This window comes from Lolium perenne, chromosome 6 (genome assembly GCF_019359855.2).
Source record: "Lolium perenne isolate Kyuss_39 chromosome 6, Kyuss_2.0, whole genome shotgun sequence".
In the NCBI taxonomy this organism is placed as follows: domain Eukaryota; kingdom Viridiplantae; phylum Streptophyta; class Magnoliopsida; order Poales; family Poaceae; genus Lolium; species Lolium perenne.
In genome coordinates, this window is record NC_067249.2 from 40,193,982 (window position 1) to 40,211,801 (window position 17,820).

The 17,820-nt window shown below is 53.1% G+C and overlaps 2 protein-coding genes across 2 annotated transcripts; both read right to left on the bottom strand.

Annotated features, from left to right (window-relative positions):
• Positions 1–597: 597 nt before the first annotated feature.
• Positions 598–1,485, bottom strand: LOC127310574 (uncharacterized). The gene is made up of 2 exons (XM_051341238.1): positions 1,148–1,485; positions 598–1,012 (listed from the first exon to the last, which is right to left on the bottom strand). Exons 1-2 carry the CDS (start codon positions 1,483–1,485, stop codon positions 598–600), a joined length of 753 nt encoding a protein of 250 aa, XP_051197198.1.
• A 9,579-nt stretch (positions 1,486–11,064) lies between these two features.
• LOC127308276 (RHOMBOID-like protein 12, mitochondrial) lies at positions 11,065–14,542 on the bottom strand. Its single transcript, XM_051339060.2, has 9 exons — positions 14,131–14,542; positions 13,902–14,019; positions 13,730–13,828; positions 13,530–13,649; positions 12,968–13,078; positions 12,844–12,873; positions 12,504–12,608; positions 12,373–12,414; positions 11,065–11,414 (listed from the first exon to the last, which is right to left on the bottom strand). The coding sequence occupies exons 1-9, from the start codon at positions 14,487–14,489 to the stop codon at positions 11,328–11,330; spliced, it is 1,071 nt and encodes a 356-aa protein (XP_051195020.1). The 5' UTR covers positions 14,490–14,542; the 3' UTR covers positions 11,065–11,327.
• Positions 14,543–17,820: the final 3,278 nt, after the last annotated feature.

The following is a 17,820-nucleotide window of genomic DNA, read 5'->3' on the forward strand; positions in this document are numbered from 1 at the left end:
TGTTTTTGAGTAGCGCGCCTCTCGTCGTGGCTCGGGGAGCCAGTCGCTTTGGCGACTCCAAAGGGGTTCTTGGTGTGGCGTTGTTCCTTGGCGAACCGCGGGTCCGTTTTGCGGAGTCCCTGGTCGAAGTACTTAGCCTTTCAAGTCACCTGCCTAAGGTAGAGGAGGGCGTGTTGGCGTGCTGTATGGCGTAGCACTGTACGATTGCCAGGTCCCGGAGGGCTGGTCGGGCGGGCGACCCTGCTGGAGGATCCAGTCGCCGTTTTCGCTTGTCGGCGTAAGGGACTTGGGGTTGTCCGAACCTGGTGTTGCGACTGGCTTTTCCCTATTGTGCCCTTGTTAGCCGAGCTACTTGGCTGATCTTGGATTTTCTCTGCCAGCAGCAGCAATCGAAGGTCTCCCAGTCTCGAGTCGTGCGTTTTAGCGACTGACCTCGTGCTTATGAGATGGGAGATAAGGTTGTGTGGCGAGTGGCGGCAAAACGATCGGCGAATGCGATTTTTGACGCGGCGAGCTCTTTATTATTTTATATTTGATATTCAGGAGATCTTCTACATGCCTTTTCTAGGTGTAGAACCGACGAAGGAGGTTGATGTTCTAGGGGCGCTCGACTTCCCTGGTGAGCGGCTCGCCTTTGTCATCCTTGCGAACGTCGGTCAGGTAGTAGGAGTCGTTGCCGAGCGCGCGGCAGATGGCGAATGGCCCTTCCCATGGGGGGGACAGCTTGTGCATGCCTTTCTTGTCCTGTATTAGCCGCAACATGAGGTCGCCTTCTTGGAAGGAGCGGCCGCGGACGCGGAGACTGTGATAGCGGCGGAGGCCTTGCTGGTAGATGGCTTTCCTGGCGAGTGCGAGGTAGCGTGCTTCGTCAAGGAGATCGACGTCATCTTGTCGAGCGCGCTCGTTTTCTTCTTCGACGTAGTTGGCGACTCGTGGCGAATCGTAGGCGATGTCCGTGGGCATGATAGCTTCGACGCCGTACACGAGGAAGAAGGGCGTGAAGCCAGTCGACCTGTTGGGTGTTGTGTGAATGCCCCAAAGTACGGACGGGAGTTCTTCTGCCCAGCATCCGGCTGCACGCTCCAGGGGTACTACTAGCCGTGGTTTGATTCAATGGAGAATGCTTTGGTTCGCTCTTTCTGCCTGCCCATTCGACTCAGGGTGTGCGACTGATGCGAGGTCGAGTCGGATGCCCTTGTCTTCGCAGAAGTCGGCCATTTCCCCCTTGGCGAAGTTGGTGTCGTTGTCCGTGATTATGCTATGGGGGTAGCTGTAGCGGTAGATCAGTTCGCGCAGGAATTCGGTGGTTGTTTTACCATCGCACTTCTTGATGGGTTTTGCCTCCACCCACTTGGTGAACTTGTCTACGGCGACCAGGAGATAGGTGTACCCGCCGGAGGCTGTCTTGAATTTGCCCACCATATCCATGCCCCAAACGGCGAACGGCCAGGTGAGGGGTATGGTCTTCAGCGCCGAGCCCGGCATGTGCGATTGACTTGCGTACCTTTGGCATCCAGCGCATGCGCGGACGAGGTCGACTGCGTCTTCGAGGGCTGTTGGCCAGTAGAAGCCATGCCGGAAGGCTTTGGCGACGATCGAGCGCGCTCCTGCGTGTTGGCCGCAGTCCCCTGCGTGGATATCGCGCAGGATGTTGCGTCCTTCATCGGCGGTGACGCACCGCTGGAACACTCCGGAAATGCTGCGTTTGTAGAGTTCGTTGTTGATGATGGTGAAGGACTTGCAACGGCGTACGAGTGCGCTTGCTTCCGTTTCATCCATTGGCAGTGCTTGGCGCTGGAGGTATCCTAGGTACGGTGTTGTCCAGTCGTCGGTGTCGGAGGCGAGTGCGACTAGAGCGGAGTCGGGGCGGGTGGCTCAGCGATGTCGATCTCCCGTGGCGCGCACACCGACGGGTGGCTGAGGATGTCGAGGAAGACGCCGGGCGGTGGCGGGAGTCGCTTGGAGCCGAGCCTCGCCAGTGCGTCCGCTTCTTCGTTCTTGTGTCTGTCGACGCACTCGACGACGTGACCGGCGAAGCTGGCGCCGGCCTGGTCGACCGCTCGCTTGTAGGTGATCATGTTGGCGTCGGTGGCGTCGCAGGTGCCGGATGTCTGGCTGGCGACGAGGTCGGAGTCGCCGAGACAACGTAGCCGTGTTGCGCCCATCTCCTTTGCAACGTGCATGCCGTGGAGTAGCGCCTCGTACTCGGCCATGTTGTTTGTGCAGGGCTCGAATCGGAGTTGCAGGACGTATCTCACGATGTCGCCTTTGGGCGAAGTGAGGACGACCCCTGCCCCTGCTCCTTCGAGGGTTTTGGAGCCGTCAAAGTGCAATGTCCAATGCTTGAGGTCTGCGGGAGAGTTCGGCTGCTGGGCCTCCTCCCAGTCGGCAAGGAAGCCGGCGAGCGCTTGGGATTTGATGGCATGGCGCGACTCATACGTGATATTGTGGACGCCGAGTTCGACTGCCCATTTGGCGACCCGACTAGTTGCGTCGCGGTTGCGGATGATGTTGGCGAGTGGCGTTGAGGCGACCACCTTGATGGGATGCTCGTGGAAGTAGGGGGCCAGCCGCCGTTGGACCCTGAGCACTGCGTATACCAGTTTTTGGTAATGCGGGTACCGCTGCTTTGAGTCGATTAAGGCCTCGCTGATGTAGTAGACGGGGCGTTGTGTTAGCTGGTCTTTCCCCTCCTCATGGCATTCGACAAACATTACCGCACTGATCGCGCGATTGGACGCGGCGACATACAGTAGCATGGTTTCGTTTGGGAGCGGGGCCGCAAGGACAGGAGCGTTCCGTAGGGCGTGCTGGAGTTCTTCCAGGGCTTTCTGTGCTTCGTCCGTCCATTCGAACGACTCTGATTTCTTCAGGAGGCGATAGAGTGGCGTGGCCTTGTCGCTGAGTCGGGGTATGAAGCGACTGAGGGCCGCGACTCGTCCGGCGAGTTTCTGTGCGTTGACCAGGCAGGTTGGTTGCTTGGTTCGCATGACTGCCGAAGTTTTTCCCGGGTGGGGCTCGATGCCGCGCTTGGACACGACATAACCGAGGAGTTGTCCGGATGGGACCCCGAAGCTGCACTTCAGGGGGTTGAGCTTTATCTGGTATCGCCGCAAATTGGCGAATGTCTCGGCGAGGTCGGCGACTAGATCATCCTGTCGAGTCGACTTGACTACCACATCGTCTATGTAGACGTGTACGTTGCGACCGATTTGGCTCTCTAGGCAGTTGTTCATGCACCGCTGGTAAGTCGCTCCAGCGTTTCTGAGGCCGAAGGTCATGGACGTGTAATAGTAGACGCCGAGTGGCGTGATGAACGCCGTCTTCTCCTGGTCTTCTTTGGCCATCTTTATTTGATTGTACCCGGAGTAAGCATCGAGGAAGCATAGCGACTCCGACCCCGTGACCGCGTCGATGATCTGATCGATTCGCGGTAGGACGAATGGGTCCTTGGGGCAGGCGCGGTTAAGGCTAGTGTAATCGATACACATGCGCCAAGTCTTGTTCTTCTTCAGCACTAGAACTGGGTTTGCCAGCCATTTCGGGTGCTTGATTTCTGTGATGAAGCCGGCGGCGAGAAGCCGGTTCACTTCTTCGGCGATTGCACGCCGACACTCTTCGCCCACTGGTCGCATCGCCTGCCGAACGGGGCGTGCGGTGGGATCAACATGTAATTTGTGCTCAGCAAGTTCTCTCGGGACACCTGGCATATCGGATGGTTTCCATGCAAAGATATCTCGATTCTCACGGAGGAACTTGATGAGCGGTCTTTCCTATTGGGCGGACAGGCCCGTCCCAATGGTAACTTGCCTACTCGAATCGTTCTCTACAAGATCTACTTGGCGAGTGTCGGTTGTAGGCTTGAAGGTTGTAGCGGGCGAGTCGAGCTCAGTCGGCTTCTCGAGGATGGCGGGGTCGTTGCGGTCGACTGGGTACTTGGCGAGCTCGGCGTTGTGGTCGTGTTCCTCGGCGATGACAGCGTCGGCGAGCTTGGCGCCGTTGTCTTTGCACTCTAGTGCCATCTCTGGGTCGTCGTGGACGGTGATGACGCCGCGGGGCCCGGGCATCTTCATCATGGTGCAGGCGTAATGGGGCGCCGCCATGAACCTGGCGAACGCTTGGCGACCGAGGACACAGTGGTATGGGCTTCGGAAGTTGACCACTTCAAACGTTATTCGCTCGGTCTGGTAGTTCACCGGTGTGCCAAAGGTTACCGGCAGCGTGATCTTGCCGATCGGGAAGGCCTTCCGCCCCGGGACGATGCCGTGGAACGTGACTTTTGTGTTCTCGAGGCGAGAGTCTGGCAGGCCGAGCCGCTGGAAGGTCTCGTAGTACAGGATGTTAATGGAACTCCCTCCGTCCATCAATGTCTTTGGCAGCCAGTAGTCGGCCACCTTGGGTCGGACGACTAGCGCCACTCGGCCGGGGTACTCGATGCGTGGGGCGTGATCTTCGTGGCTCCACGTGATGCTCTGCTCGGACCAGTTGAGCCAGCGGGGGATGTCGTCGAGGATGACTGCGTGGACGGCCACCGCCCTTGTGAGGACCTTCCTGTCCCGGCGGTCGCCGACCCCAGTGAAGGTATGGAGTGAGCCAGCGCTGCGGCCGAAACCGTCTTCTTTATGCTGGTCTTGGTCCTTGGAGCGGTCCTTGTGCTGATTGCTGCCGTCGGCTTCCTTGGCGCGGCGAGCTTTCTCTATCTGCTTCAGGGAGTAGCAGTTCCCCGTTGTGTGCGTCGAGGGCTTGCCCTCCCTGCTGTGGTAGATGCACGGGGCGTTCAGTAGGCTGCGCGCGTCAAACCGTTTGGGTTGAGATCGATCCTCCCGCGGCGCGCGGTTGTCGCGACGGAAGGACTTCGGGTCGCGTTGTTCGTAATCGGCGTTGGCGACGAGTTCGGTGTATCCGTTGTCTGCGCGGCGCTTGCCGTTGCTTGACCGGCCACCGAACCGGTAGTCGCCGCGGCGATTGTCGGGCTGAGCGGGGCGGCGATTGCGCCTTTGCCCATACTCGTCGTCCGAGTTGACTGCAGGATCCTCGTCGGCGTAGCGCAGGGCGATGTCGAAGAGCTCGGCGATGGAGATGTTGTCTCTGCTGACGCGGCGAAGCTTGGCGCTGAGCGGCTCGTACCAGCAGCATCACCGGAAGCAGTAGATCGCCGTGTCCGTGCTGATGCCGCTGGAGGTTGTCCACATGCCTTGCCACCGTTGCACCCATCGGCGAGTCGACTCGCGTGGGCCCTGGATGCAGCGGTCCAGATCTTCTATGGTGGTTGCGCGGGTGTACGCCCTGGCGAAGTGCTGGATGAACGCGGCGCGGGCCTCCTCCCAGGAGTTGATGCTGTTGAGAGTGAGGGTGTTGAACCAGTGGCGGTTTACGCCATCCATCATGAGGGGCAGGTAACGGGCGGCGAGTAGCTCGGAGTGGCCCTGGATGCCCATGGCCATGGTGTACGAGTCGATCCAGACCGTGGGGTCGATGTGGGTGTCGTATTTCTCGATGTCGCGAGGCCCCTTGAACCCTACGGGGTAGGGCTCGCCTCTGATCATGGGGCCGAAGCACGCCGGGCCGACCCGATTGAATGCGCTCTGGCGCGGGGGTTCGTCGGCGTAGCGGTCATTCGCGCGGTTGCGCGACCGCCACTCTTGGTCGTTGACGATGTGGGTGCGCGCATCGACAGGCTGCCCATTGGCAGCGACCATTGCTCGCACGGGGCGTGGCTCAACTCGGTGGTTGGTCGAGTGGGCTGCGCGTGGTGCTAGTGGCGGGCAGTTGTTGACGTTGGCGACAGCGCGATTCGCCGCCGCGGACGAAGCGGCGCGGCTGGAGGAAGAGCGCGAGTAGAGTCGCCCTTGCGAGTCGGCAGCGGCATGCTGCTGTTCCAGATCCTTGGCGACGAGGGCCTTGGCGTGCTGGACGAGGGTCGCGCCGTCTCCAGTTTCGGGGAGTTTGGCGAGGACGGCTTGAGCGGCCGCGACATTGTCGGCCAGAGATGAGTGTAGGGGCAGGCCGTTGGCGTCGACCTCCGCTCGGGGAGCCTCAGGTGGTGGTGGGGGCGGTGGTGGTGGCGGCGCTCCATGCGCTGCTCTGCCGGCGGTGGCCCGACTTGATTCTGGGATGTCGGGGTTCTGGACTCGGGCGACCCGGACTTCTCCGTCTGGGTCGTCGAAGTTGAGGCGGGCGTTGGGGAAATCCCGCGCGCGGGTGCGCTCCAGGCGTAGGCGATTGCGCTGTTGACGGTAGTGAGACACGGCTCTCACCTCATCTTGCTCGAGGCGGAATTTTTGCCGCTCGGCAAGCTCCTTCTTCCTCTGCTCCTCAAGGGCCGTCCGATGTGCCTTGATCTCGGTCGCGTTGGCGGTTGCTGGGAGGGGTGTGGAGAAGGGGTCGTTTGGAGGCACTTCCTCACCTCCCGCCATGAAGACGGCGATCGGGTATTGGTAATGCACGGCGTCGACGGAGTCCGATTCGGAGTCGCTGCCGAAAAGAGGGAGGACGGAGTCGTTCTCGAAGTCGCTCGGGTGAGAGACTGGGGAGATGGAGTCATCGACCGACGCCTCTGTAATGGAACCGGCGACCGACGCTGTGGCGGTGGATTCGACGACTGATGCCGTAGCGGGGGACCCGGTGACCAGCGTTGTGGCCGCCGAGTCGGCGTCATCTTCAAGGGCTGACTCGCCCTCGACGTAGACTTCGCCGGTAACCGGGAGAGTGGCGGTGAGGAGCTGTCCCGGCGCGAAGGGGTCGTGCAGCTGGCCCGGACGGGGCTCAGTGGGGTCGCTGACGCTGGCGAGCCCGACGAAGAGGTTGATCGTGCCGACCGGCACCATCCACGCATGCGTGAGGGGTGCGGAAGTCGGTTGATAAGAGCTTGGCTGGATGTGGAAGAAGTTGCCCGTGGCGATCATTCGGCCGGAGGCGATCGGCCGGCGTGGAGGCGAATTTGGCCGACGTGTAGGCGAGTAGGGCCTCGCCGCAGCTCGAAGGCTTGATGCCCCATGCCCCACGGTGGGCGCCACTGTCGTGGATGTGACCACGGCAGGTACTACCGGGGGTAGCACTTCGTTGATACGGGGGCAAGGAGACATGGCCATCTGCGGGTCGAGGTGCACAAGACGCAAGGGTTTTACCCAGGTTCAGCCACTCCGGAGAGTAAAAGGCCTACGTCCTGCTAGATCTTATTGCTCAGTGGAGAATTACAATGGGGGGGCTCAATCGGCGGCCACGCCAAGAGCTTACAGGGGGAGATTGAATCTTGAGTAACGTGTCCTCTAGGGTTTAAGGTCGGGGGTTTATATAGGCACCCCCGATCTAGGGTTACATGGAGATAACTCCGAATCATAACAGTTGCTACTAATCCGGGATTCGCCACCCCTCTCACAAGTAAACTCCTTATCGAGTCGCGCAGATCTTCACCCCGGGATCACGGCCCAGTCGCCCCAGGCCCAGTCGCTTGGGCGACTAGCGGTCCACCCGGGCCTTCATCTTCATGGCGAGTGGGACTGGCGACCCACCCCCTATGAGTATATCCCCATCATCTACTTAAACGACATCAAACCTTAAGTGTGTCACCCTACGGTTCGCGAACTATGCAGACATGGTTGAGACCTCTCTCCGACCAATAACCAATAGCGGGATCTGGAGATCCATAATGGCTCCCACATATTCAACGATGACTTTGTGATCGATTGAACCATTTACATACGACACTGATTCCCTTTGTCACGCGATATTTTACTTGTCCGAGGTTTGATCATCGGTATCTCTATACCTCGTTCAACCTCGTCTCCGACAAGTACTCTTTACTCGTACCGTGGTATGTGGTCTCTTATGAACCATTCATATGCTTGCAAGCTAATTAGATGACACTCCACCGAGAGGGCCCAGAGTATATCTATCTGTCATCGGGATGGATAAATCCCACTGTTGATCCATCTGCCTCAACTCATACTTTCCGAATACCTAATCCCACCTTTATAACCCCCATTTACGCAGTGGCCTTTGATGTAATCAAAGTACCCTTCCGGCATAAGTGATTTACATGATCTCATGGTCGAAGGAGCAGGTAACTATGTATCGAAAGCTTATAGCAAATGAACTTAATGATGTGATCTTATGCTACGCTTAATTGGGTGTGTCCATTACATCATTCACATAATGACATAACCTTGTTATTAGTAACATCCAATATTCATGATCATGAAACTATGATCATCTATTAATCAACAAGCTAGTTATACAAGAGGCTCACTAGGGACTCCTTGTTGTTTACATAACACACATGTATCAATGTTTCGGTTAATACAATTATAGCATGGTATGTAAACATTATCATAAACACAAAGATATATATTATAATAACCATTTTATTATTGCCTCTTGGGCATATCTCCAACACTGTTATGTGCATGTACATATCACACATACCATCAGCAAGAAGAACACTCAGAATGCATCCAACGTAGAGAGTATTGGCTTCCTTGAACTTTTTCTGATCTTCAACAAATGTAATTCCTTCAGGTAAGCCCTTACTAACTTCGAACACTTTCAGATGAGTAAGCTAGAGTGTGGCCTTAATCTGCCACCTCTTAAAGTGCACACCGGTAAATTTATCTGGCCTCAGTGCATCAGCAAAACCAACCATTGTTAACTCAGAAAATTGCCTACAATTAGGTTTTTGTGGATTGTTGGGTAATTATGCATAATTTCCATGATTAATTCCAGAATATTAAGCATGACGACAACAACTACTAACATGTGAACCTCGAACATACTAAATGCATTAATCAATATGAATAATAGCAGGGCAAACGGTACAACATCCATCACTAAACAGATCGAGATATGTCGCACGTACCGCTCTGGTGGAGGTGGTGGAGGTGTAGCAGTCGTCGTTGCAACAGTAACGTTGTTGATAAAAACGTTGTTGACGATGGGTCGAAGTAGACATCGTTGAAGGTGATGGTAGGCAGCACCGCCCGACTTGGACGGAAGACCACCCGTGATGAAGAGTTTGAGTAGTCGCGCAGAGCGCTTCCCAAAAACCTATTTCGCCCTCTCTTGTACATGATCGCAAGGGCGAGCGGTTCCGAAGACCTGCTCTCCCGTTCGCCGGTGCGCGCCGGCGGGCGGGATGGAGTAGGCTACAATGGCAGCTCGTGCAGAGAGAGGAGGCAAACCGCTAACTCATGTATCAGATGTGTTTTTGTGGTAGCCAGACAAAAGATTATATAGGCTCAGGAAACCCTAGGCAACGTGGACCACGCCCACGTCGCACGTTTCGAGTCGGTTACAGATAGCCCACGATCCAGGAGCGACTTGAACCGACTAACTGTGACACGTCCATCTAAAACTCTATTCGAAGAAGTGAGCCTAGCTCACTTGGTTAGGGGAGTGGATGTACAACCCAGCCACCCAGGTTCAAGTCCTCAGGGATGCGAATTTGGGTTCTTATTATTTAAAAATAAATCACTGTAGGGGTTTCCCCTACCGTATTCCTTTCAAAAAAAAAAACTCTATTCGTTTTTCTTAAACTGCTAAAAGAAAGGAAAGTCTCGGCTCGAGGCTTAATCCACTCAACATGAGCGTGGTGCACGTCGTGTCGTGTCGAGTCGAGACAAGCGAACGAGGAGGAGGAGCGTGCGTGTACCACTCCTCTTCTCACTCACTTACTACTGATGGAACAACCCAACTTATAAGGTGGTCTAACTTTCTTCCAATTTTCCACGTGAAACTAAACTTCCCACCTCTTGCCACTCACTAGTGAGCTGCCACCAACTTGGGCTCAAACTCACATAGGCTGTCATAATGTGGGCATTGAGATTTGTAGGAAAATCCGAAATCTAATATGGACCACTATATCGGCCCAACATTTCAATAAAGTAGGTACCTATATCCTTCGGACGAGTTGTTTTGAGACCCAGGAGCGGTTTTTTTAAATGACTTCTAAAGGCAGTTTAAAATTCAAAAAACCGAACATAAAATTGGCTTGCACGTCTTGATATATTATGTGCTCATAAAGTCATTTCACGGAAAACTAACATTTTATCGTGTGCAAAAAACAAAATTTGGTGTTCAATAAAAGCTTTCCGTGTGATTTCTTTACACGTGACACACAAAAAATCAGTTTTCCGCAAAACTTGTCATGCACACTTATAATATCGACATATACGTGCCAAAAAATTAAATTTATTTTAACATTTTAAAATGTTTTTCTCGGTTAGCAGGAGCATATGCTCCCAATTTCAGAAGAAGTGGAATTCCAATCTTCTGGGTACATAGCTGTATACTTGTAACTTTTTTTTCGATATGGCCATCTTCTGGGTACATAGCTGTATACTTGTAACTGAGTGTGCACCCGTCATCTTTTTTTGCATACGGGACATGACACGGTTTAGCACGCGGCTCTCACAAACCGGCAAAATAGAATCAAGAACTCAAGTCATAGCAGCCGGCTGTCGAATTCCAGCAGCCAGAGATGGAGAGTTACCTCGTTGAGGGCTTCACAATCGGACGCAGTTCCGAACTAGCTTAGGAATGAAGTCTTCATGTGATGTAGGAGTTAGCTTCGGAATGGATTATTCACTTGCCTGTAATGCCCTACAATTTTACTGCCAACATCAGATCATGTGAGAAAGATTGAGACTGGGAGGTGATTTACCTCAAGCCAACTACAGTAGCTCCTTAAATTTTACTGCCAAGATTATGTGAGAAGATGGGAGGTGGTTTACTGCAAGCCAAGGTCCTTAAAAATTTGCTGCCACTGTCGCTGGATCTGATCATGCAACTTACTGTATGTCCGATGAGAAATCTACCAGTCTGCTTTACCTTCGTCGTATGTATGGATGGTTGAATACTTGAATGGTGCTCTTGGACAGGGAGCGTCGTACCCATAGCAGCTCTTGGATTTATCTCGCGTACAGTACTATACTGGGGTTTATAAGAATCTTACATAAACATGAGCAGTTCCAGATTTGTACACTGGAAACATCCTGCTTTTCCTACTTCCTAACGGCACAATTCAAAACATGCACTCAATTTTGACACAGATAAGTACGAAAAATGAGATTTAACAACACATTCCTAGTTCTTTAATGTTTGAGGGTGGCTCATGCGAAGATAAATCCACAGATTTCTACCAGTGAGTCGGCGATATCTGCAATTTGTTTAAGGACTTCTACCGCAGGAGCTTGGACAATGAGTATCATGTTCTACGAGTCATCCCTCGGGCCGACACTAGTGAAATAACAGAAGATTTCAACCCAACAGGCTACCACTGCGGAGGCAGGACACTGGCTTTTACTGCATATCAGTATGAGTGAGCTGCATGATCAGATCCAGCCCTTCATTTCAGCGAATACAAGCGCGGCGACAACAGCACCCCCTAGATGAGCAGAACCTGCCACGCGACTGTTGCCCTATAAAATGAACATGGGTCAATTACTTGCATTGTAGACCAGGAAGCATGAAGAACTATCACAACATGAATAACAATGGGGTATCAGATAATCAACGACAACGAAGAAATAAGAGGTTTCAGGCAGAGCAAGATCTTCAAGCAATAATGTAGAGAAAATCAGTAAACACACTAATCACCCAAAATAACAAACAGGGAAGACTACCAGCCCAAAAACAATAAATATCATATGGTTATATACTCGGTACTCACTTCAGTAATGCAAAGCAATCATATCAGTGTGAATTTAGAAGCATCGCCAAACTCACAACTCACAAGGTGTGAATACCGAGCCATATTTTTAACCCCAGGTCAATTAAAGGCCATGTGGTCAGGAAACACACATGTGCAATTCACAAATTTTCAAGTTCCCAGTAAAAATGTATGAAAGTAGCAGGAACACTGTCAATACTCATGGCCAATGAACATAAGCAACAGTGGGCAGCAATAACATCCACTTATTACTCGCTCCGATCCATAATAAGTGTCGTGGTTTTAGCTTAAATTTAAACTAAAACCACCAACACTTATTGTGGATAGGAGGGAGTACTAGAATTTCTTGGTACCTGACTTTGACAGGGATAAACAACTAAATAAAATGGAGATTAAATTAAAATATATACACTCCCACCATTTCACAATGTAGTGCATTTCTAGGGTTTTCCACACAAAACAAGGAACCTTCACCATGTCAATTAAGATTGCTGAATCTACGTGTAAGTGCATTGGAAATGGAAATGTGGTCTTATCTGCCACTCATAAAGCTTGAACCATGAGGGGTGGTAGTGCAGAGAAAGACAAGAATAAGTTGTGACCCAGAAATTTAATGAAGCAAATGTGTATTTGGAGGCTCGAATGCACTGGATTGTGGCAATTCTCAAAACCCTAACAAGATCTACATCCTCAAAAGAAAGGAGTACCTTCTTCACCCTCCGGAGATCAGCACCAATCAAATAAGCTCCCTGAAATAAGTAAAGTGAAAAAAATTATGTTCTCACTACCAAGCACCCACATGTTTAACAGATTTATTTAATACAAAAAAGCTTCTCACCACTAATGCAGCTGGAAGAGGAATGAGGAAGTGTAAGTAGAGTATATTGGTGGGATACAGAAAAATGTAGAGAAGGACAGTTGCATTAACTGCAGCACTCGCACCCTGAGTGATATGAAAGGATCATAGTTAGTGTGTAACAACCAGTATCGCTTGTACAATCGCCGAAGGTGTCCATTTGGTGTTTTCTATGTTATCTTAGATTAAATCACCGTGTTGCCTCTGATCATCACATTTACCATCCAAATAATTTTCTAGCTATTGGATAATAAACAATTGGTCGGTTGGGGTAAAATTTGCTGTAATATATGATGTAAATATAAGACAGGAGATCACTTACAAGCGCAGGAGTGTTCCATCCTCCAAAACCCTGCGATAGAAGCATTGCATATTAAGCTTATACTCTCCAGGATTTCGTATTCAGGTCCCTGATGTATAAACTTTTGACGTCGTAAGCATGTTACCTCTTTCTGTGGCGCTAGAAAAGCCATTTCTGTCAAGTAGAATGCAGATCCAAGAAGTGCTCCTTGCACGTACAACTTCAAAAGAAAATCAGGACCAAACGTGCGGGCAATCTGACGCAAACAAGGGTAAAATGAATTCAGCATGTTCAAATAAGGTGATAATTAGGTGCCACAAAAACAGAGTGCGAGTATGTACTACTGCAGCAATTCGTAGATCATGTACACAATGTGCAAGTCTAAAAGATGTTGGTCTGAATGCCCATACAGGAAAGATAACTTCGGATAAATTACATATTGCAACTCATTTACATTATACGGAATATTATATTTTCAAAGAGCGTGGCATGCTCTACAGCTCTACTACAGGGGCATGCTCTCAGGGGACTTAGCAAACGAGGAGTGAACTATCTGTATAACAGCAACAGTTCTCAACTAATCTCTTCACTTGTTAATTTTATGGACTGAGAATATGTACAATATCACATCCAAGACCGAAGTTCTGCTCATCAGCCTTCTGGCAGGTTCATTTCCACAGTGCAGAGTAGAAAAGTGAAGATCTTACGCTTGAACCAAAGAAGTAGAGGCCCATCATGTTATGGAAGAGGTGGTTGGCATCTTTGTGGCTGAACGCACAGGTGAGGAGTGTGTGCAACCGCAAGCTCTTGAAATTGTCCAGCGAAATCTGCTCATCAGCAAAAATCATCAAGGGATACACTTTCTGTCCACAACTAGCGAAATTGAAGCAGAGAAGCCCCCACAAACCATGAAATGATCCGCCATGAACCTCAGATCCACGTGGCTGAGAGCGCTCGTGAGCAATGTGTGCAGCCGCCCGCCAGTGTACGTGTCCAGCCAAATCCTCTGCTCATCAACAAAAAATCAGCGCCTGCTTGCTTGGGGAATCAAAGCAAGAGTCGTTTGGGTAACCACTGACCATGGAAGGACCCAGCCCGAAATTGGGATCTGCCAGGCGCCAGAGCCCGTAGACGGCCACATTGGCGCCGGCGAGCATCAATACCATGTCGTCGGCTGGGGTTGTTGCCCAGTGCGCCCTGGCGGATCGAGACGCCGAAACCGAAATTGAGTAGCCAGACGACGGAAAGGAGAGAAATTTCTTCTCCCCGGACCGGGAGTGAAGACGCAGGCAGGAACCGAAAGCTCACCATGGCGCGGCGACGCCGTGGAGCAATGTCGACGATGACGAGGCGAAGCAGTCCGAGGCCCTGCTTAGCTGCAGAGAGAGCGGCTCGTCGAGGGGCCCAGCGTTGCGCGCGGTGTCGGTCCGGGCGGCCGCCACGACGGCACCGGCGCTCGCCGGCAGGAGCGAGCCGGTGCTGCGGGGCAGGAGGCGAGGCGTCGGGGAGGGGGAGTGCGCGGCGGGCGCGGGTGCGGGCGGGGAGGCGGAGGCGGCAGCGAGGGGGAAGGGGGAGTGGAGGCGGCGGCAGTGGGGGACACGGCGGAGGGCGGCTTGCTGCGCGAGGACGGGCTGGAGCTGCTGAAGGAGCCTCCGCATGGCCGCCATTCTGCCTTCCTTCCGCCACCACCACCAAAGGCAGGCGCTTTTGTTGGCTGGCTGTCCCCCGCCGCTGGGGTTTTGGTTCCGCCAGCTCCGACTCGGGAGTGGGCCGTATTCCTGGTGTGGGCACGGCGCGCGTAAGAGCATCCCGGGTTCCCCACGTCCAAATCCGGCGAAATTTTCATCCGGATTGGAGGAAGATTTGGCGTGGGGAGGCCCATTTTCCCAGCCGCGAGCCCAGGATGGATGCAACGTAATACGACGAATTCAGACAAAATAGACGAATTCGTTCAAACATAAGCAAAATTTAATGATATTTAACATATAAAGGCGAGTTCATACATAAATAGGCCGAATTCGTACATATATTTGAATTCGGCGATTGTCAAGCTAATACTAAAACTAAAAGCGGCCTCCTACATGCCGAAATGGCGGTAGAAGGTCGTGTAGTCGCCGCCGTCGTCGTCGCTGCTCTCCTCGAGCTTGATCACCTCCCTGGGCGCGGCGTTCCGCGAGGACGATGGTGCGGCGGCGCGGGCGGCGAGTTGTCGCGCGGCGGCCAGATCCAACATCCGCCGCTGCTGCTCCGCCTCCCCGGCGCTCCCGGCCGCGCCTGGACCACTCCGGCGCGGCGTCGATGGGGGAGGCTGTTGTCGGCGGGCACCGGGTCCTTCGGCCGACACGGCGATCGCCTCCGCCACCGCGGCGTCCTCCGCGCGCTTCGCCTCCTCCTCGGCGAGCTGGTTGGCGGCGGCCGCGGCGGCCTCATTCTTCGCCGTCTTCCTCTTCCGCCCGCGTTGCGGCGAGGAGGGCTGGTCGCGGATGACAAGCGCGCCGCTGCTGCGCCCTCTGGTCGGCGGTGGAGACGCCGGCTCCTTCTTCACGGTGGCCGGAGACGACCACTCCTTCTTGACGGTGGCCGGCGTCGACCCGCCGGACCTAGACGCCGATCTCGAGCCCGACGACGAAGAGGACGGCGCCATCCTCCTCGGTATCCAGGAACTACCGTGCCGGCGCGACACGGTAGCCGCCACCGGCGGCGGCATCCCCAGGACAGGGGAGTTCCCGTCCTCGATGTGCGCGAGCACATTCTCGAGGGTGCGGTTGGGCGCGCTCCACCATCGGCGGCGGCCGGCGGCGTTGTTCCTTGCCGGAGGAGGAGGAGGGTCGTCGTAAGGGAAGAACGCGATCCACGCTTCGTGGTTGTCGGGGAAGAAGCGCGGATCCGCGCGCTGCTCGTCACTGAGAGTGACGCGCACCTCCTCGATCGCCGCTTCGAGTGCGCCGCCACCCGTTGGCGGCGGCGGGATCGGCACGCCGCCTGCGCTCAGCCTCCAGCCTCCCGGCGCGCGGAAGTCCGGCGGCGCAGGGTAGCCCGCCGCGTGCAGGAGTCGCCCCTCCCATTGTTGGAGAGAGCGGCGGCCGAAGCCGTTGTTGACCACACCGTCGTTCGCCATTGCTGGTTCCTTCGAGTTCGGGGATGATTTGGGGGAAGACGAGCGAGGAGGTGAATGCGGGGCAGCCGGGGTAGTTCGGTGATAAATAGCGGTAGGCGCGCATGAAACCGAGGCGACGGCATTAACTCGCCGCGTGGAAGCTACGCGTCCGGCGAATGCTGACCGGCGGCAGGTTTTTACAGCGCGCGGAAGACGATGCGATGAGGACGACGATCGGTGTCTCTCGCCGACAAGTTGGGGCCACCAGACGCGCGGGAACGTTTCGCGCGCTTTCGTTTCGTCCGGAGTCCCCGAGCGCTCCCCGGGGGGCCGGGGGTGGCGTGGGCTCGCCGGATGGATGAAGGGCCAAATCCGGACGAAAACGAGGAACCGGGGGCGCGACTGGGCCGAATTACGCCGTCCGGATGGAAAAAAACGCTCGCTGGGGGCCTCGACGGGGGCACGAGTGGAGATGCTCTAAGCTCCTCTCCTGTCACCCTTCACCAGTACCAATTTGCATGATGAAAAAAATTCATTTTGAAACGGGCAAAAGCTAAGTGGTTTTTATTATTCATTTAGTTACTGATTTTTTGTGTGATTTCACCCCACCCGCGGTTGGGAACTACTAATCAGTTGGGTCTACAACGAACTTAGATGGGCTCCTAATGAGCTAATTTTCACTATTTGTGTTTGTAATTTTCCAGTAATTCTAGATACACGTTTGAAATTTTAGGTATTTTTTTGTTTAAACCGTTTATCTCCTCCGCTTGTAATCATCTATCATTCAATTAGTGAAGCATAAATTCATTCAATTTCATGTTCCTGGTAGTGATCAAATTAGCATCTTTCTTTAGAAAAAAAGCCCTTTTCCATTCAATTAATTAAGATAGAACTTTAACAAGAAAGTAAAAGATTTCATATTACAGAAAGGCTCTAATCTCCTGCAATAAAACTGCACATACTCTTAGCACCCACAAGGACCTAAAACCTCACTTCATCTTCTATCTTAGCAAGAAGGGTAGAAGGGGACGTGTTTTTTTTTGGGCGGAAAACACGTGCTTTCATTCCAAATTTCCCATGAATCAAGAAGATTGATGGAAGAAAAATCTTTGCGTTTAGGCATGAAGGACCACCACTCGGAGATGGGCTGCATTGCCCAAGCGTCAGTATCCAGGAAATTAAGTCCGAGCAAACTTTTCATAATGCCCCAAAACCTTCTAGTGAAAGAAGAATGGACAAGGAGGTGGGCAATGGATTCCAGGAGCGCTTGCAAACGGGACGAGAACCACAATTTGACCATGATCTCTTGGTTTTACGGTCGACCGTCCAAACTCTATTTTAAATGGCAAGCCATGTGAAGAACTTGATTTAATTTGGGAGGGGCCCAAATTTTCCAAACCGAGGAACTAAGCGGCAAAGATGTAGCTCCATTAATTGCACCTTGTATGCGGACTTAGCCGTGTATTGTCCGCTCTCGGTGAGGTTCCAAGAGATGTCATCCACCATCTCCTCATTGAGATCTAATTCTCGCAGAATGGTCCAAATGTTGACAAATTGGTGAAAGTGGTCCATGGTGAGAGGATCATTCATGTTGATTTTGGAGATCTAGACATCGTTGTTGAGGGCCTTTTTAACACTCCATTGTCGTTGTGAGCCCAGATTTTCTCCTGGCTGAAAACCTATGATCGATAATCAAGATGATGATGATGCTTGTGCACTGTTTTATATTCTGAGGTGTCGCTTTTGAAGAAGATGAATTTATGGTGTTGTCTTGGTGGTGCTTGATCCACTATTACAAGGAATAGACCACTATAGAGGGACTTTTTTTCTGTTTTAGTTGTGTGTATCTTTATTGCCACTAGGACACTGTGTTGATGCACAGGCTGGGTGTAGTTGGTATC

Bases quoted from the DNA above. Each gene is read 5' to 3' on its own strand.
- LOC127310574 (XM_051341238.1), bottom strand. From the start codon at position 1,485: ATGCCGGGCTCGGCGCTGAAGACCATACCCCTCACCTGGCCGTTCGCC. The intron at 1,013-1,147 runs GCAGGCAGAAAG...AACACCCAACAG, and splicing joins GCACACCCTGAGTCGAATGG to GTCGACTGGCTTCACGCCCT.
- LOC127308276 (XM_051339060.2), bottom strand. From the start codon at position 14,489: ATGGCGGCCATGCGGAGGCTCCTTCAGCAGCTCCAGCCCGTCCTCGCG. The intron at 12,874-12,967 runs GTAACATGCTTA...CTTCTATCGCAG, and splicing joins TTCTAGCGCCACAGAAAGAG to GGTTTTGGAGGATGGAACAC. The intron at 12,609-12,843 runs GTAAGTGATCTC...CATATCACTCAG, and splicing joins GATGGAACACTCCTGCGCTT to GGTGCGAGTGCTGCAGTTAA.